The 22,732-nt window shown below is 40.1% G+C and overlaps 1 protein-coding gene across 1 annotated transcript in view; it reads right to left on the reverse strand.

The window, feature by feature from the left end:
- Window positions 1-4,190: 4,190 nt before the first annotated feature.
- Window positions 4,191-22,732, reverse strand: part of LOC122754578 (calcium-activated chloride channel regulator 1-like) — a 38,174-nt gene continuing 19,632 nt past the window's right edge. The window contains exons 8-14 of the mRNA XM_044003110.1: window positions 20,764-20,938; window positions 17,425-17,531; window positions 14,038-14,253; window positions 13,146-13,407; window positions 7,840-8,004; window positions 5,551-5,787; window positions 4,191-4,597 (exon numbers count right to left, since the gene is read on the reverse strand). Coding sequence (XP_043859045.1) covers window positions 4,191-4,597; window positions 5,551-5,787; window positions 7,840-8,004; window positions 13,146-13,407; window positions 14,038-14,253; window positions 17,425-17,531; window positions 20,764-20,938 — 1,569 coding nt within the window. The remainder of the gene's footprint in view (window positions 4,598-5,550; window positions 5,788-7,839; window positions 8,005-13,145; window positions 13,408-14,037; window positions 14,254-17,424; window positions 17,532-20,763; window positions 20,939-22,732) is intronic.

A 22,732-nucleotide genomic window follows, 5' to 3' on the forward strand; every position in this document is an offset into this window, starting at 1 on the left:
TTACATAAATTTTGAGCATTTCTTGGTAGTATGACAATTCTCTATTGTTTGTTCTCACTTATTTTTAAGTAGATATGCTACAACTTTTGTGGACTTATTTTGTATTGTTTAATTTTACTGAACCTGTTAAATATCTCATTCAGGTTTTTTTTTTTTGCTTATTTTCTAGGGCTTTCTAAATAAATCATATTGCCATTTACAAACAAAAATAATTTTGTCTCTTCTTTTCCAGTGCTTATGCCTTTAAAATTTTCTCTTATTTTTGTTAGTGTTTCTAGAATTATATAAAAATATAGTAAAGGGTATAATCTTGTTTCAACCTCCCTATTTATTTTGAAAGCTTTTAGTATTTTCCCATTGCACATAGGGCTAACTTTTGGTGGTGTTGAGATTGAAATTAAGGTAAATTGAAGCACAAAGTTCTCAGTACATTCAGTGTATTGGTAAGGCTAGAAGTTACCAAATAAAAGGGATCTTTAACTCCTCAGCAAGCCAAAAGACCCTGAATGAGGGAAAACAGATCATTTTTTATTGACAAAAGGAGGAACATGCAAAAAGTAGAAGGCAGAATCTTAAGTTGGGAAAACAATATGATTAGTTACAAAGCTTGTAGCATTAGAAGCATGGGGGACCATATGATTGGTTGGAAATTGGGAATGGAGGCTAGCAACAACCTCTCCTTCTGTTTTGTTGTTATGGACAGCTCATTGGTGGTGTCCACCTGCATGGCTAATGAGTGTCAGAATGATAACAGACTAGACTGTCTTGGAGGAACAGTTAGTGGTGCAAAGATAACAGACCAGACTCCCTGGCATCCATCTGCATCCTTCAAGAATAACAGATTTCCTTGACACAAGAATAAAACAGTAATTAGCAGGAAAACTGAACTTCTAAACTTAATTAACTCAGAGAAAAAAAGCTGACCTGAACTTCAGAAATTAACTCAGAGACATGTGATACAAAATAGAATCAATTACAAAAATGGAGACAATATAAATTTGTTTTTCCAGTATTTGATTTATACTTTTTACCATAATAGAAAAGGTGTCTCTCATGCTTTTGTTTTTTAATTTTAGACTTTTTTGCAGATATTGATATAGTTATGTGAAGTTTTAAAATAAGTCTCATTTAATAATTTTTTGAAGTTTTCAGATAGAATTTTCAATCATGTTTTATTACATATTCCTATTATAATTCTGTGTATATTTGAAAATAATTTGTACTTCCTTATTTTTCCATTAAATTCTCTTCATACATTTGCTGCTTAGCTTATTGTACCCTAAGATTTAGAGCTGGAGATCATCTAGCCCAACACTCTCCCTCCTTATTTTATAGACAAGGCAGTTGAAGGCCCAAAGAGGTAAAGATATTTGTGCAAGGACATGTAGGTAGTAGTTTAGAGAGGTATTATTGGAATCCAGGTTCTTTGACTTCACATATTGTTATTTCTGTTAAATCAGATTTATTCAATTATCAACTCTGTAATTTGTTTATCTTTTTCTTGATTTATCATATTCTGATAATATGGAATTGAAATCTTCACCTATTATTGATTTATTATTCTAAAATTGTAAGCTTCTCTTTGTAACTGCAAATGTTAGACACTATAAATGAATTATTATTCATTTAGTTATAGCTAACTGTACAAAAAATTAATTATTCATAACTATATCTAACCTGGAAAATTATATAATTGGATTTATGAAAAATTATGAGTGTATGAAAAATGATAAGCTTAGAGAAATTATAATTGGGCCGTAAGTCCCTTCGTGGTCGCCATTCAAATGTTAGAATATTTTAAAATTGACTAGCCTAATTTGGGGGGCTAATCTGACTGGAGAACTAAACTGGGGACTTTTGACTATTTGGCTATCTGACTTCGTTAATTTAATGTGGGCCGTTTATAAAGTTCCACTACACTGCTCCGCTATTGATAATCTAAAGATTAAGAAGCCTCTTAACCAAATAATCAGAGCAGAGTTTATTTATGAGATACTGTTGAAAATTAAGAATACAGGGAAATAAAATGTACAACCTGACTGCTTTCCTGTGGTCTCTTTCCACTGTGTCTCTTTCCCACCTGCTGTGCTTCGAACTTCTTGAATATAATAAGGGCCTTAGCCTCCTCCAGCCTCAGGGCATGTTACACTTTCCCTGTTTTGTATTAAGGCCCATAACCTTGTCAGCCCCATCTCTCCTTTTCTGAACCGAACTCTCCTCCGTCCTTGTCCTCGCTCCCCTCTAGTCAGCCCCTCCTTGCTCCTTCTTTTGTCTATCTAGTCCGTCCTTGCTCCTTCCTAGTTCGTCCTTCTCTAGTCAGCCCCTCTCCTCAGCCTATCTAGTCTGTCCTCTAGTCTGTCTCCCCTCTCCGGTCTCACTCCTAGGTCTATATATACCTTTTCTTCTCTCCACTCAAATCTCGGGGCTTCCTTCGCCCCCACAGACCAAGCTAATCCGCCAGCCAGAGCTGCAGCTGGTGGGGTGTGCTCTCAAGCCTCAGCACAGGCTATCTTTCAGATAGCTCCGCTCAGGTCGGAAGGAGCTGGGGGCTTTTTTCCCCCCAGCTGTCTGACCTGGCATCTTGTATAGCCCATGGGGCTTTTTCGCTCAGCTGAAGCTGAGGAGGAGGGGGAGAGACCCTGAGGGCCTAAGGCTTTCTAATCTTAGCCTAAAGGTAGGGTCCCCAAATAAAAATAAATTTCCACAGAACATACTAGGCACTGCACTCTGCTTTAGAAATTATTATCTAATTGGATATTCAAAATGACTCTGGGAGATAGGTGCTATTATTATTCCCATTTTATAAATGGGGAAACTGAGGGAGACAGGCTAAGTGACTTCCCCAGGGTCTGAGGCTGGATTTGAACTCAGGTCTTCCTGACTCCAGAAGCAGCACTGTCTCCACTATGTTAACAGCTATCCCTAATTCATCACAATAACATAACTGCTTTCTTATTTGATAGGACTAAAGTCCTCCTTGGTTTTCAGAGGGTCTGTCACTGGAGAACAAGGTTTGGCATTTAGCACCTTGGTGTCTGGAAGTTTTGATGTGACCTGTTGATGCATTCTATGTTGGTCACCACAGGACTCGCCCATGTGAGTTCAAGGAGAATTATAAGGGTCCCCACTTTTGCCTTCAGTTGTGATGTCACGAATGGAAGCTGGATGGGAAGTAGAAGAATGCATCCCTCTCCCACCCATTCCTACTAGGACAGGAGTGTTACACACATAGGTTACAGGTTTGAGGGCATGAATTTCTTTCAAAAAACAGGTCCGGTCTCACTCTGCTGTCATGAGGCAGCATTCCCCTCCTTGACTGGTTGTCATTAATAAACTAAACTAAAAAACTCATACTTTACTGGTGTACGGAATTCCTGGTGAGATATTCCCTCTCCCAGTGCAGATCAGTAGCTCTTCTGCACTTCACAGTCTTCATCAGCTGCTTGGGTCACAGAAAAGTTAAGCGATTTACACAGCTGGGATGTGTCAGTGGCAGAACTTAGACTCAACCCTTCTGCACCTCATAGCTGTCCCTCCTTCCACTATGCCAGGGCTGATGCTTTATTCTGCTCTTCTGTTCTGGTAATCTCCATTAAATGCCTTCCTTTTTTTGTGTGGTTATTTTGTGGGTTTGGCTTTGCTGGCTTCATGCTGTGAGAAGATACCCAGGGAATCCTGGTGCCCTAGTAGATTTGGGGATGTAGCAAATTCAATAGCTAGTGAAGTTTAGGGGGCAGTTCTTCTGAAAGGTATCCCATTAACAGCTTCCTTGGCTGAAATATTCCCCCTGCCCTCCAAAAATTCTCATTTTCCTCATAACTATCCTAGTGGACTTAGCAAAGAGAACAACTGTTTTAAAAGCTTTTATCTCATTGTTTCAGATTGGTAACTATTTTATTTCTCAAATCTTACATCTCTAAGAATCAAATAAAAACACATATTCAGGCAAATATAAGAAAAATTACCTTTACTTACTGGCAAATAAAACACGAACTAATGAATGAAGTGTATGATCACACTTTGATATTTTTACCTTAAATAAATTTCCCAAATGTTTAATGTTAATCCATTTATTCCTTTAACATTAAATGTATAATTTGCTTTAAGAATGTTTGTGTCCAAATATACAATCAGTCCACAAAAGTCAGAGAATGCCTTTATTTTGTGCTGATTTTGTTATGATTCTATCTTCAGGCGTGGTACCTTTTTTTCTTGTTCAGAACACACACTGTGACACTTACAATGATAGCAACAACTGCAACTGCACCAACCACTGACAGCACTATTGTTGAAATGCTAACACCAGCAGGACTGGAAGAAGAGTCGTCTGGAGAAGAGTTGTCTGGAGAAGCTGTGAACAGAGATGCTTGAGCTATGTTCGATATAAGTGAAGTCAAGTTGGCTTTATCAATAGCCTTAATAGCAAGAAAGATGGTGGTGCCATTTTCCATTATAGAATCTTCTAGTTTGAACCTGAAGAATTCCTGGGAGTTGGCCTGATTTGGAATGAGGTCAGTAGTGTTCAACTGAAGAGCAGTGTCGAAGTTTTCTCTTAGTTGGAGGATGTCTTTACTCATTCTTATAATATACTGTTGAGCTAGAAAGAGAAGACTGTTGACTCAGGACCAAGACCATGGGCACAGTTTGTCAAATGGAGGCCAGAAATAATTCATATGGAAAAACTGAACAAGAATTATTTGTTTCTAGGGAAGCTTAAATTTAAATGTACCTAACGGGGCCTAGAATCTACCATGTAGATTAAGTAATGTGAGATTTAAAATTGGATATTAGATCATAAATCTCCCCTACTTAACCTTTCCCTTAATTTATCTCCCAGACTAGTAAATGGAAGAAGCTTTTGGTTTTCTAGATAGACCTTTTTATTTATTGTTATGGTAGTCACAAGGTGATTTCCTGCTGAGATAGTAATAAACACTGACTGTCTGGAAACTCTGTTTGTAAAGGAATTTGATTCTGAGGCTCTTACAAGTAGAACTGGATCTGGTCTTTGGCGCATTTGACTGACCACAGGAAAGATATCTCGGTGAGCCTCTGGGTTGTGTTTTGAAAACAAAACTGAGTGAGTTTGGGTACCCACCTGTATAGATGGTGGATATTAAATAGAGCTACCCCAGATGTCTTCATTACCCTGTCTTCAAAGCCATGGCCAAAGAAAGGGGACCAAGCCTATTAGAGACTAATTCTGGAATCATAGTCATCTGTATCGCACTCCCAGACCCTTCCCACACACATGCTATGAATAAGCTAAGGGCCAAATCTCTGAATTATTTCCTTATCATCTTTTCAAGTTGAACTTTGATTTTTCAGGGCTCAGGTAATTTAGACATTTTCTCTTTCCGAGTTCTGAAATGACTTTTTCTCAAATCAGATATTGTTGATTTAGTCAAAGAAATGGTTTGAACATCATGGCTCTTAGGATCTGTTAATTTTGTTCTTTTAAAGCCATTCCCTCATTTTGTGAGTTTTTTCTTTTCCTGAATTGCCAGGTAGAGCCTTTGGCTCAGAATCAGAACTGAATTGCACACTTACCTTGTCCCTCATCATAGTTATCACCAGGGGCTGTCCATGTCAGATTAACCTGATCATCTTCAACATTAGCTTCCAGGTCAATAATTTGACTTGGTGGGAACACATCAGGTATAGAGCCACTTGGAACATTTGATACCATAAATGAACCACCTGAGGCTGTTCTGCTGAAACTTTGCATACTTGCTTGAATTTCATCTTCACTAATGTCAGGTTTTGGTGGATTCATTTTGATTTCACCTGAATAGAGGGAAAGAAAAACAATAGCCTTGCCCTTGATAGTCAGTTCCTCACAAATACTGTATATTTTTGTTTGTTATTCCAGTACCTAGCATTGGCTGCTAGGGGAAGCCATAGTGCATAGAGATGTAGGCCCAGAGTTAGGCCCACCTGAGCTTAAATGTAGCCTCAGACACTAGGACCCTGGGCAAGTAACTTAATCTCTTTCTGCCTCAGTTTCTTCGACTGCAAGTGGGGGTAATTATAGCACCTTACTTTCTAGGGTTTCATGAGAATAAATTGATAATATTTGTAAAGTGCTTGGCATATAGTAAATGCCATATAAATGTTGTTGTTATTATTTTAATTTAATTTAATTTTTATCTCACCCTCTTCTTATCCTATATACTCAGTCTTTTTTCTTCTAAACAAAGCTATTACTTGTGTGGGACTAACAGAGTGTTGACCCAGGGGAACATGCTTCTTCTCAAGAGGGACATACTTCCTTCTTGGGGTGGCAAACTTCCTCCACATAGTCTTCTGTCTCTACATTTCTTCTCTCTCCACCATACTACTCCACTATGTGACACAATCAATCCTACAGTGCCACTGGAAGGGTACAGTCACCATGGTGCCCTTTTTCCATCCTTCTTCCTTAATGCCCATAGGACAGAACTCTTTATGATGACAACCTACCACCTATATTAATACAACTATATCTACTTGTAGACTATTGTCATACCCCACTAAACCCTCCAGCCCTAATGGTTTTTGTCCAAGGGGAGAACATTCTTGTTGAAAGCTACATTGGCTCTGAGGCAAGGTGGCCCAGAAGTGAAGAAGAAAAAAACAACAGCATTTTGGCTGATGAGTGGCTTGGAATTTAACGGAATTAAAAACTCATGAAAAAAATGTAAATAAGTTGCTTATAATCATTATTTTGTTGACATGGACCCTAGAATAAATATGATTATTGATATCCTCAGGGCCAATTCGGTATCATTTATTATGTTATTAATAGTTATACCATCTACTTTCTCTTGCTCAGAAACCTTATACTGGGCAAGCCATCATCCAGGCAGATCTTCCTTTGCTTATTTTTCTGCTAGTGTGAACTAATAACACCCCATTCCCCTTCTGTAGGTGAGAGAGAGTGCAGTGGCAAGAATTGGCCTGATTTTGATGAATGTGGATAAGTGTAAACTACAACACCAAAGTTGCAAAGGAGCAGACAGAGCAATTAGAGCTATTCCAATGTGGAATGGACTTCTTTGTCTTGCTTCATCACTAGAGACCTTCAAGTCGAGGATGGAAACAGTATATTATAGAGGAAACTCTTGTTCCAGGGATGTGTTGGTCCAGAAGGCCGTGGCGATCCCCTCCAGTTCTGAGGTGATACTTAGCCCTGACCTTTCCACTTCTACCCAAACATGTGTTTCTGTGGGCACTATTAGAATATTTGTGGATTAAAACCCTGATTTTTCTACCAATTACATATATGTTGTGACTGCTTCCTTGTGTTAGATTGTTCTATCTTCATAGGACACACATATCGGATTCACTGTAAGAGGCACTTGCTAAGTAGCCTCTAACTTGCAGAATTGCAGAACCTCAGAGTTGTAAGGGACCCCAGTGGCCATTTAGTCCCTATTATGTGAAAAAGAGTCCCCCTCTACAACAAACCTGAGTGCCCGTCCAGACTGGACTTGAAGCTCTTCAGGGATGGGGAGGCCATCTATCGAGGGGAAACTGCTTGCTGAGGCAGCTCATTATACTCCGGGGGAGCTCTAAGTGTTAGGAGGTTTTTCCTTCTATCAAGCCTAAATCTTCCTCTTTGCAACTTACACCCACTGAGCTTGGTTTTGCCCTCTGGACCAAGGCGACCAAGTCTAATCTCTCTTCCTTGGCAGATCCTTTGAAGCACTTGACTTGTTCTCCGGGCTAAACAGTCCCCACTCCTTCAACAAGTCCCATATGATACGAACAATCTTAATTTGAGATCAAGTTAATTCAGATACACTCTTGCCCTTGACTCAAGGCAGCATGATATTTTTGTTATGGAAGCTTCCTTACCATTCTCTACCCAGCCTGGTATGTATAAAGCTCCATGCACTCGAGGTCTTGACCTTTGGGTGTTTGATCCTCCCAGGACTCTCACCTTTAAGCTGTATCGACCATTTATTGTGTAGCCTGTGAAATACCTCGAGTAGACGCCATCATTCTTGTAAGTATCAGCACCTTGATGTAGAAATAAAGGAGTTAACAAGCAGTGCCATGATAAATGCATCTGTAAAGTCTCACAAATACACTTAGACTTTGGAAGATCATTGTAGATGCTTCTCTCTCTCTGGGCATACCTACGTGCCCCTGCTACACACAAACACACAGATCTATAAAGTACTTCATAATTTTCACGGCATATTACAAACATGATCTCATTGGAATCTGACAAAAATCCTGTAAAGTATCATAACAGTGGTTTGCTAGAGTCAACTTGTGGTAGAGAAAGCTGATTGTTCAGTTTTCAGTGGGAGCATTTACACCTTGGAAATACCTAGGGCTTAATTTATCGTTTGGTTGATTGTCTAGATTTAAAAACACAATGAAGATTAAGTTTAGGAGTATGTTGTGTGCATTTCTCCCCCTAAAGTTGCTATTCTTAAGCATTTATCGGTACACTTCAGATGAAAGCTATCATTGTGCCCATTATACAAATGTGGATACTGAAACTTAGATCAGTTAAGTGACTTTTCCGTAGTCACTGGTAAATGTAAGAGGCAGGATTTGAACTTATGTTTCTTCCCTCTCTCTCAGTCTCCATATCCAGTCGTATTCCACCTCTGACCCAGAACAAAAACTTGTTTCACTGTGGCTGCAAGCTCTGGTGTGCCTGTGCCCCTCCCCAACCTGGGCTGCCACCCAAGACTGCAACCTAGATCCGAGCACGGCCAAAACAACAGAATCCTGCTTCAGCACCAGCAGAGACCCCTGTAATCTCCCCCTGGCTAACCTCTTGACCCCCTCACCGTCCATGGGCTGAGTTCCAGAAGCAGCTGCTGACACAGCTGATTCTGAGGCTCCTTTGGGGTGGCCTACCTAGGGCTGGATCTGTGCTGGCCTGGCTTGTATGGGGCTGTTCTGCTCCCTGTCCCCCCAGTACAACAAATCTTTCCTACCAACCTGCTAAGCTGTCTTTGGATGGAAAATGATTTCACCCTGTCCTTTTGTGAGATCTGATGCCTCAATTCTATCTCTGTATCATCTCTTGCATCAGTCTCTTTTTCTCTACTCATACAGCTTCTACCCTAATCCAGCCATTTGGATGATTATATTAGCCTCCTAATTGGTCTTCTTGCCTTCATTTTCATCACTCTGCAGTCCATCTTCCCCATACCTAACAAACGGATGCTCTTAAAACACTGATTTGAACATGTGACCTTACTATGCAAAAATCTTCAATTGCCCCCATTACCTCTACAGAAGTCCTGCCATTCTTTAAAATTCTTCCAGATCCCATTTTAGAAAAATAAATTGAAAAAGCCAATAATGAACTCTCTAAGAAAAACATCTCCAGGGCCAGATGGGTTTATAAGTGAATTCTGCCAAACATTTAAAGAAAAATTAAGTTCAATACCATATACGTTATTTGGAAAAATAGGTGAAGGAGTTCTACCAAATTCCTTTTATGACACAAATAGGGTATTGATACTCAGACTAGTTTCATGGCATTATTTGAAGGGATCTGGAGGGATTTGGGGGAGAGCTCTAAGGACTTACTGCATTACTCAAACTAGCAAGAGCCAAAACATAGAAAGAAAATTATGGAACAATTTCCCTAATGAATATCAATGCAAACATTTTAAGTAAAATATTAGCAAGGTGATTACAGCAATTTATCATCAGGATAATACACTATGACCAGGTGGGATTTTTACCAGGAATGCAGGGCAGGTTCAACATTAGGAAAACTATCAACCATAATTGACTACATCAATAACAAAACTAACCAAAATCATATGATTATCTCAATAGATGCAGAAAAAGCTTTTGACAAAATACAGCAGTCATTCCTATTAATAAAACTAGAGATCAAAGGAATAAATGGAGCTTTCCCTAAAATGATAAGCAGTATCTACTTAAAACCATCATTAAGTATTATATGTAATGGGCATAAGTTAGAAGCATTCCCAGGAAGATCAGGGGTGAAACAAGGATGTCCATTATTACTATTATTTAATATTGTACTAAAAATGTTAGCCTTAGCAATAAGAGAAGAAAAAGAAATTGAAGGAATTAGAATAGGTAAGGAGGAAACAAAAGTATCACTGTTTGCAGATGATATAATGGTATATTTAGAGAATCCTAGAGAATCAACTAAAAAACTATTTGAAACAATGAACAACTTTAGCAAAGTTGCAGGATATATGATAAATCCACGTGCATCATCAGCATTTTTTTTTTTTTTAGTTTTAGTTTTAGTTTTTAGTGAGGCAATTGGGGTTAAGTGACTTGCCCAGGGTCACACAGCTAGTAAGTGTTAAGTGTCTGAGGCCGGATTTGAACCCAGGTACTCCTGACTCCAGGGCCGGTGCTCTATCCACTGCGCCACCTAGCTGCCCCCAGCATTTCTATATATAATCTACAAAGCCTAGCAGTAAGAGATAGAAAGAAAAAATCCATTTAAAATAACCATCAACAATATAAAATATTTGCTAGTTTACCAAGATAATCCTAGGAATTATATGAACACAATTACAAAACACTTCACATAAATAAAATCAGATCTAAATAATTGGAAAAATATCAATTGTTCATGGGTAGGCTGAACTAATATAATAAAAATGACAATTCTACCTAAATGAGTATATAAGTCACTCTCCAATTGAGAAATGGTCAAAGGATATGAATAGGCAGTTTTCAGATGAAGAATTCAAAGCTATGTATTGCCATATGAAAAAAATGTTTTAAATCACTATTGATTAGAGAAATGCGAATTGAAACAGGTTACTAGATTCCCTTGTGATCGAAGAGAGAGCCTTGATTACCTATTTCTTCATAGGCATATACTTTCCCTATGACTAAAAGGTTCTTACCTATCTTTTTTTAGGTAATCAGGGGGCCACTCATGTTTCTAAGTAAACAATCTTCCTGGACCTCAAGGCTGATGCTGACATTCATTCAGTTCAATTCAATAAGCTAGAGAAGTGTCATTTACAATGTTTTTCAGGGACAAATAAAGGCATAAATGGCATGCATATCAAATTTGCAGATGACACAAAGCTAGGAGGGAGAGCTAAAACTATGTTTAGGATAGAGGGAAGGTATAAAATGATCTTGACAGGCTGAAACATTGGACTGAATAACAAAAGATAAGCTGTAGTAGGAACAAACACATCTTACACATGGGTTCCAAAAATCAAATTAATATGTACAAGAAGGTGGTGGGGGTAAGGGGAAAAGGTGTGATTATATTTAGCCAAAAGTGCAAGAAGTGATAAAGTAAGATAGTGTCTGAGAAAATTTGGGAGTTTTAGTGAAATGCAAGTTTAGTGTGAGTCAACAGTGAAATAAAAAATGAAGGAATGAACAAACATGTCCTGGCCAAAATGTAATATGGCTTCAAAAACAAGTCATTGCTTTGCTCTGGTCAGACTACATCTAGAGTCTTGTGTTTTGTGTTGAGTGATCCATTTTAGGAAAGACGTGGATAAGTTGAGACCATCCAAAGGAGGGCAATCAAAATAGTCAAGAGCCCTGATCTCATCATTCAAGGATCCATTGAAGAATACAAGAATCTGGGTATTTTTAGTCTGGTGTTTGAAGACTAGTAAAAAAAAGTATGAGAATAGGCAAGGAGGAAACAAAACCATCACTGTTTACAGATGATGCGATGGTATATTTAGAGAATCCTGCAATACAGGAAAGGATTGGACTTCTGCTTGCCCCCAGACACCAAAACAGAGAGCCAAGAGTGGAAAGTAGAGAGAGGCCTGTGTAGACTTGTTCTCGGGAAGGCCTTCTAACACTTAGAATCATCCATGAACAGAATGGAGCTAGTGAGTCCCTTCTCTTTGAGAGTATTCAAGCAAAGATCAGATGACTACTTTTTTTTTGTTTTTTTGTTTTGTTTTGTTTTGTTTTGTTTTGTTTTTTGCGGGGCAATGGGGGTTAAGTGACTTGCCCAGGGTCACACAGCTAGTAAGTGTCAAGTGTCCGAGGCCAGATTTGAACTCAGGTACTCCTGAATCCAAGGCTGGTGCTTTACCACTGCGCCATCTAGCTGACCCCAGATGACTACTTTTTAAGCATGGTGGAGTGAGTCGTGTTCAGGTACACATTGCAATTCAATGGCTGCCACTCTGAGTTTCCTTCCTCCTCTGAGGTTCAATAGTTCTTTGAATTGGAGAGCACTATTGACAAGACCTCTGTAGTTGTTCCCAATTTCTACTTTTCCCTATCTTTTTTTTTTTTTTTTTTTTAGTGAGGCAATTGGGGTTAAGTGACTTGCCCAGGGTCACACAGCTAGTAAGTGTTAAGTGTCTGAGGCCGGATTTGAACCCAGGTACTCCTGACTCCAGGGCCAGTGCTCTATCCACTGCGCCACCTAGCCGCCCCTTATCCCTATCTTTTATCAACCCCAGACCAAACCTTTAAGGAAGGACGTGAGTCCTCTGGAATACAGACCATGTGGTTAAGGCCTTAAGAATCATTTAGTCTAGTCTTCTTCCTTTCTGTGCATTAGGGAATTAAAGAATTGTTAATAGCCATCAAATGTATCAAATTTAATTCATTTCAGAGGCAACATGGTATATTAAACGGAAAGGTTGCCTTGAGCCAAGAAGACCTGGGTTCACATCCAACTTCTGACACATTTTATTTATGTGATCCTGCGTAAGTCACTTAACCTTTAAGTGCTACAGACTATTAGTTGTGGTAAGGTGCAAACCTCCTTAGGTAAAGGGGGTTCCCTCATATGGGAGTTCCCAATATCAAGGAGATCACAAACTGTTCTCAGAAAACCATATTAATCTAGATGCCTCTAAAGGCAGCCCTTTTCTAAAAAAAATTGAAAGAGAAGAGACAAAACTGATTCCTCAAGGACCTTGGCAGTATCTGATATTTGGAGAGGTGCCATTTTGGAGTTTGCATCCAGTGAAAAAGTATCCTATTTCTTTCTTTTTTTTTTCTTGTTTGTTTTTTTGCAGGGCAATGGGGGTTAAGTGACTTGCCCAGGGTCACACAGCTAGTAAGTGTCAAGTGTCTGAGGCCGGATTTGAACTCAGGTCCTCCTGAATCCAGGGCTGGTACTTTATCCACTGCGCCACCTAGCCGCCACCTATTTCTTTCTTAAAAGAGAAAGAAGTTTGAGGTTAAGTTACCTGCACCATTATCCAGGAGTTCCAGAGTCTCTGTTTTTCCATCAGCTGATTCAATGAGGGCTGTTACATTGGCTCCTATGATAGGCAGGGATCCTTGGCGAACTTCTGCATAAGCAACCAGTGGATTAGGGAAGTTGCTGGTGTCTTTGTTCATTTTGGAGTCCACTGTAATGGGGAGCACAGTAGCATCTGCAGCACGAGACGTTACTGTTAGAGTCAGGGTTTGTGCACTTGACTTCAGGCTGTAGGTCCAAATTCCAGCCTGAAAATTCCAGTAGAAATTCATTAAAGCAAAAACAGTGTTAAGACCTGTCCTACCCAGCTTCTCTGTTAGCCTTTATCTGTTTTCACACCTTATCTGATTTATACAAGGGGAGTCCAAGTGGTGCATCTAAACCAGAATGTTGTTCCCTGGGGTGTACCTAATACCTATTACTGTTGAAACCTTTGCTATGAAAGATGTGACCTGAAAGGTATGCCCTTGCCATCATCCTTTATTCTCAGAAGCAAGGCAAAACTTTTGGATGCTAGAACATAAGGGTTCTAAAACTCTGGATAGGGCGATGGGGTGTCATAAGTATGTTCACACTAATCAGAAAAGGTTCTATAACTTCCTGGCTTGTTTTCCCAATCTCCCTTGTGTTCTAGCCCAGTTTCTGTCCTTTTAATCACAATTCCTTTGTCGCTACAGTATATTTTTTTACATCTTTGCTTTTTATGATCCATTCATCACATTTCTAAGAGAACATGTGGAATAAGAATGTGCTTTTTTAGTAAAAACAAAACAACCTTATTGTCACTTAAGAATAGTTACAAAATTATAATATATTAAAGTCTTGATTCCATTTTCTGAAAATTTAAGAAAACACAAGAGAGAAAGCTGATTCCTCACCTTGGCAGTGTTTGGTATTTGGAGGTATGCCATTTTGGAGTTTGCATCCAATGAAAAAGTATTATACACTTTCCCATCAGGATCTGAGACAAACATTTGGGGTTGTCGTGTTGTCCATGTGATGAGAAATAGAGTGTCATTGCCTACTGTGTTGTCAACAACAACGGTACCATTCATCCATTCCCCGTCCTTCAGAGTGGCTCCCTTACTCTCAAGCTGTTAAAAAAAATACAACAAAGCATTGCAAAGGGATAAGTCATCACCAAGTCATGTCATCGTTAATCTGGAGGACATGCCAATGAGTACAAGACAACAAGTTGCAGGGAAGGTTCCAGCTTGCTTTGGTAGAGGGAGTGGACTCTCCTGGAAGTTACCTACACCAATTGAATCAGAACTCCCTTCCCTATTCCTGTGGTAGCATCCTTTAGGAGAGAGGGTGGGTAAGAGAGGAGACAGGTATCATGGTTATACAAATGTCCATGACTAATATTTCTAGCACAAAGGACATCAAAGGCAGGCCTACAGTGATATCCCTAATTTTTAGCCCACGGTAATATTCTAGTTTCACTCCCTCCCTCTCCCTCCCTCCCTTCCCTTTGTCTCTTTTATCTACTCAACTTTTCTTCTAAATCAAACCCCCTCCATTGTGAGTGGGGAGAGAATCAAGCTGTCATTTTAGATGGTTCTTGTCAGCTCTGATTTTGAATCACCTCAGCAGTGAAGACAAGCAAGATTTTTGGTGGGCGGAAGGAATACTGTGAGCCAAAGCATGGAGCACAGAGCAGCCTCTGCCCACAAGGAGCTCACATTCTGATTAGGGGTTGGAACAATATGCAAAACAAAACAAAAAAACCCTATACATATGAGATACAGTACAAATGGAAGATAATCTCAGAGGGAAGGCATCAGCAGATTCCAGATCCAGATTTCCTTCCACTGGACCACACTGTCTCATTAGTGTGGCCTGGCCTGGCTCTGTCTTTCTTTTTATGTCTCCTCAGTTAACTCATTATTCTCCCTCACCATAGAGTCTCCTCCAAACCTTTTAATCTCTCCTTTAGCTCCCAAGGCTCTTTCTCCCTCACTCTGATATGAGAATCTTGACTCACATTTCACTGAAAAAAAAAATGTGGTCATTCACTGAGCGCTTCCTCTTTTCCCTATCCCCTCTTTATTTCTAATCTCCCATATGGCTGCTACCATTATCTCCTTCACCCCTGTCTCATATGGAGAGGTGACCCTTCTCCCTGTCAAGGCTCTGCCTGCATAAGAGCCAATTCCATCCTGTCTTCTCCAGCAGTCTGCACCCTCCTTCATTCTCACCCTCTCATTTATCTTCAGTTTTTCCTTGTGTGCTTGACTCTGTCTAATTGGCCACGTCTCTATCTCAAAGATACCCATGTCTTTCCCCATCCTCAAAAGAACCTTGACTTGATCTGTCCATCCCCACTAGCGATCATCCCATACCCCTTCTCACTCTTGCAGCTCAGCTACTTGAGAAGGCTGTCTACAGTAGGTGCTTTTTCTTCCTCCTCATTCTCTTCTTAACACTGCAGTCTGACTGCCTGCATCATCATTCACCTGAAACTTCTCTCTCCAAAGTTACTGTAATGATTGCCATGCTCTTGATCATCACGTCTCAGTGCTCAGCCTTCCTGATCACTCTATAGCCAGGGACACCATTGATCAGCTTCTCCTCCTTAATATTTCTTCTCTTTGGTTTTCCCTGAACCTACTCTCTCCTGGTTCTCCTCCTGCCTGTCTGACCACTTCTTCTCAGTCTCTTCTGCTGAATTCTTATTTAGGTCATGCCTACTATTCTTGCATTACAAGGCTCTGTCCTGGGTCTTTTCTTCCCCCTCTATACTCTTTCTCTTAGTAATCTCATTAGCTTCCATGGATTCAATTATTTTCTCTCTGAGGATGATTCTTAAAGCTTTATATCCTTTGAGCAATGCCTGACACATAGTAGACACTTAATAAACCCTCACTTCTTCCCTTCCTTCCCAGCTCCTAATGCCTTCCTCTTCCCCTTCCTTTGCGATTACTTTGTAACTATTTTGTATTTACTTACATCTGATCATGTTGTTTCCCCCAAGTAAAATGTCAGCTCATTGCAAGCAGGGCTTATTTCATTTTTATTTGTATCCCCAGGATTTAGAATAATGCCTGACACATGGGAAGGGCTGAATAAATGTCTGTGGATTGGATTGATTATTGATAATAATTATAATTATAATAAGGTATGGCAAAATAGCAAAAAAAGGACACGTGCTGGTTTTGGACACATTTGACTCTGACTTCCATTCTTTTTTTCCTGATCTCTACTTGGAAAATCCTGCCTGTTATGGATCCTTGGAAGAGATTAAAAAGTTGGCCTTGGCCTTGGCCTTGGATTCAGATGACCTTCAAGGTGCTAAAATATTGTGAATTTGTAGAGAGGTCATGGTACAGTTAGAGAGCCAGTCTAGAGAACCAGTGGGGTGGTCTTTAATGGTCAGGGAGTGGCTTGGTGAGGGGAGCAGGACATGAAAATATGCAAATAGAGTCCACTACTGATAGTGGGATCCATAAAATTCAGTGTCTGTGTCCTTCAAGGCTCTGGAAGGAGCCATCAGCACTGGACAACTTTATCAAAGCAGGATGGGTGAAGAGCTTGTTTCATATGCCAGTGAGACAGAGTATGACATGAATTAGTATCATGATGTCCACTGCCTTTTTTTTCCTTTTAAAAATTTAGATAAGACTTTTGTGCTTATACTGGACAGCCAGTAGAAATGCTCTCAGTCTAGAGGCAGCTAAGTGGCACAATAGATATGATCCCAGACTTAGTCAGGAAGACCCGAATTCAAATTTGGCCTCTCATACTTATAGGCTGTCTGATACTGGACAAGTCTCTTAAACTCTGTCTGCCTCAGTTTCCTAATCTGTAAAATGGGGGTGATAATAGCACCTACCTCCCAGGATTCTTATGAAGATAAAATGAGATATTTGCAAATTTGTGTCCTGTGCATATTAGGTACTTAATAAAACTTTTAAGTTCATAGAAATCACCTTATATTTATGCTATCAGGCCCCCTTGATTCTAATATCCCAGCCAGCATGATATAATGGAAAGAATGCTGAACGTGAAGTCAGAGCACTAATGTTCATATCCCATCTTGGCCACTCATGACCTGCATGACATTGGGAGAGTCTATTTGCCTCAGTTTCCTCACCTGTAAAATGTGTGGTTTGGACTTGATGACTCTGAAGTTCCTTCTAACCCCATATCTATGATATGTGATCCTATGAACCTCAAAGGTCCTCCTAATTTCTAAGTCTCTGATCTTGAAATGCTATGATCCTATGTAATATAAATATGGGAAATGAGAAATTGAAACTGACCTGGATGGACCGTTGAGTGATAGCTCCATTTCCTGATGAGAGGGCACTGAATGCATCGATGAGTCCATTGCTCTGGGCGTTGTCTGTAGAAGTTGTCTGCACACCTCCTAGAGTAGGATTACATTACCAGAAGTTCAATAGTTGACATGGCATAGTGACAAATTAACAGTTTACCAAAGTTATTGTTTCATAAAGTTCCATGTTGTGTCATAAACTGCAGTCTGGTAAGAACACAGCCTTACTCTAGGAGGGCAATGTAAAATGATCAGCCTTGGGGTGTATAAACTATCCATTATTTATCTAGAATATAACCAAGCCCTTGAGGAGAGAAAAAAAATGAACAGCCAAACAGATGTCAAAAAAGGCCATGATCTAGACCAGTTAATGTATATTATTAATAATTGAACTTTCTGGATCCTCACTACTTCAAGAATCCACTTATATTCTTATTAGAACTGGCACATAACTTCTCTGTGCCTCTATCTCATCATCTGCAAGATGAGAAGATTGGAATAGGTCTATGATTCTATGATTAGATGGTTCTAAAGATCACCTCTGTATGAGCAAGCCGACTTATATACAATAGCATGCAAGTAAATGTTTAACACTGGCTCTTCAAATAATATGTACTCATACTTCAAAGTTAAATCATCATTATTAATTTCTGTTGTTTTCTTAAGTCTAGAAAGAAACAAAACAATAAATCAAGCCCTGATTTGTAGCATTTGCTGATTTCAGAGGTGTGAATCCTTGCAATGAAAATTTAACAACGTGTTCTCTCAAATTGGTACTCTCAATCTGGCTGAAGCATACCCCTTCCTACATACCTTAGTAGTATAATAAAATAACTGATGTTGAGTCATCAAGAAAAAGATTCAGGGAAGCCTTGTTTAATAATTCAGGAAAGTATGCAATATAGTTTAGTCAACTTTTCATTCCAGTCGGTTAAAATTTAAAAGTAGTTACTCAAGAGGGTAACTTTTAGTTGCCTGAAAAGTCTACTCATTCCCCACTGATTTATGATGGCAGGCATTGATCAACTCAAGAGAGCCAAGTCCTAGTTTATGCAGTATCCACTGCTTATTTATACTCATCAAGGAATGATTTGACCCTTGGATTGGGAATAACAGGTCAAATCTTTTTGGCATCTTAGCGTCCATGTCTCAGGATATTACTTTTGTGGTCAAGATGGAATGATTTAGGCTAGATTATGGATTTAAAATTAGGAGAGGTCAGCAACCCAGTCATTTTTATTAACAAGGAAACTGAGGCCCAGAGACAAGTTACTTCTACAAGATCACATAGTGATAGAGGTGGTATGATAATACAGGAAAGTAGACTTAGAGCTAGTTGAATGACTGGACCCAAAGAGTCATTGTCTATGGCTTAGTGACAACTCACATTGCATGGTGGGCCTGGTCAGGCTGTGAGGAACTATGAAGGAGAAGTAATGTAAACAATGGCATGAAAGAGATGTGCACACACCAGAAAGAAGACAGGCTAGTGATCTGGTAGCATCAGCTACACCAGTGTATGGCCTGTATGAGGTCCAGACAATTTGAAGAAAGCCTTCAGCCTATGGCAATGTTATGGAAGGGCCTGGAAAACAGGCACAGAGAATGGGTTGCAATCTGGGGATGGGAGGCAGTGCCCATATCAGTAAGATCATTGATCCATTGTGGATCCATTTTATTTGAAACAACTTGAAAGGAGGTCTCTAGTGTAGTGCCTCAGGGATCTGTGCTTAGCTCTCTGTTGCTTAACATTTTGTCAGTGGCACAAATGACATACTTGTCAAACTTGTAGTTGACAGAAAGCTGGGAAGAATACTTAAGTTGAATGAGATAGAAGCAAAAAAGGTATTTTTTACAGGTTTGAATCAGTATTTGAAATCTAATATGATGAAGTATAAAAGGAACATATGTAATTGCTTATGATTGGGTTAAAAAAACAAAATAATCAAGTACAAGATAGGGGAGGACAATAGTTCATCTGAAACAGATCTGGAGAGTCTTAGTTGATTGCGAATGCAATGAGTCAACAATTGTGTGTATACCAGTCAGAAAAGCTAATGGAATTTGGGGGTGCAATAAGACAGATGTAGTGTCTAGTACTAGAGAAGAAATAGTCCTGTTATAGTTGACTCTGTTCAGAGAATGCTGAAGGAATTGGGCCAAGTTCTAAACACCAAATTTTGGGGAGGTTATTGATAAGCTGGAGAACTTCAGAAGAAGATTAAGTAGGAAACTGAGAATAAGTTGAAAAACTGGGTGATTAGCCTGGAAACAATTTACAGGCTATTAATCACAACAAGGATTGGATTATTTTTTTGCCATATAGGCCCGAATTAGGAGCAATGAGTGGAAAGTAAAGAGCCAGTTTTGGCTAGACATGAGGAAATGTCTTAGAACTATTGAAAAATTGAATGGATCGCCTTGGCATTGACTCCATTCCCTCTCACCTGAATGTCTTTTAGCAAAGACAGGATGAGTATTTGTAGGAGCATTCTTTTCTTGGGTATGGGTTGGATTAGATGGTCTTTGATGGACCTCAAAGACCAGCAATGAGATGTTGTAATTCTGTCTTTGAGTAGACAGCCTTTGAGACTTATGTTAGAAAAAAATCACAAAGCAAAGGTAGAGATGAATCTCTCTCTGAATTTAGTTTGGCATGTCCTCAGATGACAGACAATCAGGCTGTTGTTGGACTTTACTGGAAGTCTCTCCAATTTGGTAAGACTAGTCACGTTTTTTATTTCCCACTCAGCTGCCTTCCTTGGGATTTCTTCATCCTGCCCCAGCTACCTCATTGTCCTCCAAGTTCACTTTAATCTTGGAATTCACACTTCATCAGGCTCCCCTGCCTCAGGGGCTCCTCCCATTCTCTGTTTGGAGAGGGTGGAGGATGGAGGACAGAAGGAGGAGAGCAGAGAAGTCTTACACCTTCCGTTTAAACAAGGTTTCCAAGCAAGTCATCTATACAGTACAAGAGGTTGTACTCTCTGGACTTCATCATGTCCCTGTGCTGGGTACCCACCTCTCTCCTTCCCCCTTTTCAGCTTCTTTCTGTGTGTTCTCTTTACCCCTCCCCCATTAGATGTGAGCTCCTTGAAAGCAGGGACTGTCTTTTGCCTTTTTTTTGTATACCCAGCACAGTGCCTGGCACATAGTAGGCACTTAGGTGTTTATTGACTGACCTTCCAGGGCTTGTGCTGCCCTTCCATAGCCTTCAGAAACCCTGCATCACCTGCAAATCTTAGAGGAGAACTCAAGGGGAGGTTTACATAGAAATAATCTTTTGTACCTACTGAAGAAATGTATTCTCCAGGTTATCTTTTACCTGTCATGTTTGACAGCTCCTCCAGGGCTGGGTCTGCAGAAGGTCCCAGAGCAACAGTGTGAATAATGGCCCCACTTTGGTTCACTTCATTAAGGCACATGCTGATTGTGCTGTCTTCCCCATCAGTCAGAAGGACAAATTCTGAACCATCCGTTGAGAATTTCTTTTTGATTACCTAAAAGCACAGAATCATCCCAGACATTGGTAAGCAGATTTAGTGCTGCCAAGTAGCCCTGAGTGAGTGGAATTGGCCAGGAATTAAAGAAGAAAATAAAAGTAAGAGCCCAGGAAACCCAGGAGGATCTTCCTGTCTTGAAATCCTCAACTATGTATGTGAGACCTTCAGGAACCCAGCCCAATCCCCCTTTCTCTTGCTCTAATGGAGGAGATTTTGTCCCAGCTGATGTTGCCATTTGGCAGCAGGGCTGACCCAGCTTCTGCCCACTGATGTTCAGTCCCAGCCAGGGTATCTGTTCTTTCTGGCTCTAGAGCAGAGAGAGGCTGATGAGACATTGGGCAGACGAACACCCACTATTTCTGATTCTCCTGTCATTACTGGGAGGGCCAAAGAGGAGGAAGCTCATGAGCCTGAGAGGCGACATGACATGGTGGAAAGAGCCATAGCTTTGGAGTCTGAGGCTCTTTGTGTCTCAGTTTTCTCATCTGTAAAAGGAAGAGAGAGGTGGCCTCTGAGGTCTCTTCCTGCTCTAAGCCTGTGCTCCCGTGCTCACGATCGCTTCACAATAAAGAGTGTTTTCCAAAAGTAACTTGGGAAACCATGCTCTGTATAAACTGCCACACTGGACACCTAGAAACAAGGGAATGACTAATAGCACTCAATTCAGGGAACATTATGCAAATCTGAAGTAGGAATTCCCTCCACTAAACCAGATGATAAGTCTTGGGGAATTGCCCAAAATACTTTGATGTTCCATGGCTTGTACAGGGTCACAGCTAAAAAGTGCCAGTAGCAGAATTTGAACTCAGGTCTTTCTCACTATTCAATCTGTGAAACAATCCTAGCTTTGCAGGAAATATTATATTCTAATACTCCAATGAATCTGGAATATCATCTATGTACGTATCCCCTCCAGTGATGCAAATGACAATTCATCTATGCCTGTCCATCCTATATGAAGCAGCTAGGTAGAGAAGTGGATAGAACTGAGCTTGAGTTCAAATCTGACCTTCCTAGTTGGGTAATCCTGGGCAAGTCTTTAATCTCTGACTGCTCCAGTTTCTTCATCTGCAAAATATAGATAATAATACCATCTATCTTGTAGGGTTGTTGTGAGGGTCAAGTGAGATAATATTTGTAAAATGCTTAGTGTAGTGCCTATCACATAGTAGACATGTAGGAAATGCTTATTACCTTACCTACCTACCTATATGACTCTAGTCTACCTTCTTATTTACCACAAGGGAGCCATTCGGTGCCCAAGGGCCTTCCTTGAGTTCTTGGGACATTGGGATGATACCAGTGGAGCACAAGGGCAGCTACTCTTTACTGTCTCTGTATGACCAGGGCATTTATCTTAATAATGATTAGCATTTACATGTTGCCTTCAAGTTCACAAAGAGCTTTGCGATCCCATTAGAGCTCCCCATTGATACTGTGAGGTAGGTACTAGTACTACAGATAGCACTATCTCCATTTTACAAGTCAGGAAAGTGAGGCTTAGAGTGGTTGAATGACTCACCTGTGTCATATATTTGTTTTTGTTTTTGTTTTTTGTGGGGCAATGAGGGTTAAGTGACTTGCCCAGAGTCACACAGCTAGTAAGTGTCAAGTGTCTGAGGCCAGATTTGAACCCGGGTCCTCCTGAATTCAGGGCCGGTGCTTTATCCACTGCGCCACCTAGCTGCCCCCACCTGTGTCATATGTTGTCAGCAGCAGGATGTGAGCACAGGTTCTCCACACACTAGGATCCAAACTATTCACTCTGCCTCACTGTCTCTTATATGGGGA

This window comes from Dromiciops gliroides, chromosome 4, assembly GCF_019393635.1.
Source record: "Dromiciops gliroides isolate mDroGli1 chromosome 4, mDroGli1.pri, whole genome shotgun sequence".
Taxonomy (NCBI): Eukaryota; Metazoa; Chordata; class Mammalia; order Microbiotheria; family Microbiotheriidae; genus Dromiciops; species Dromiciops gliroides.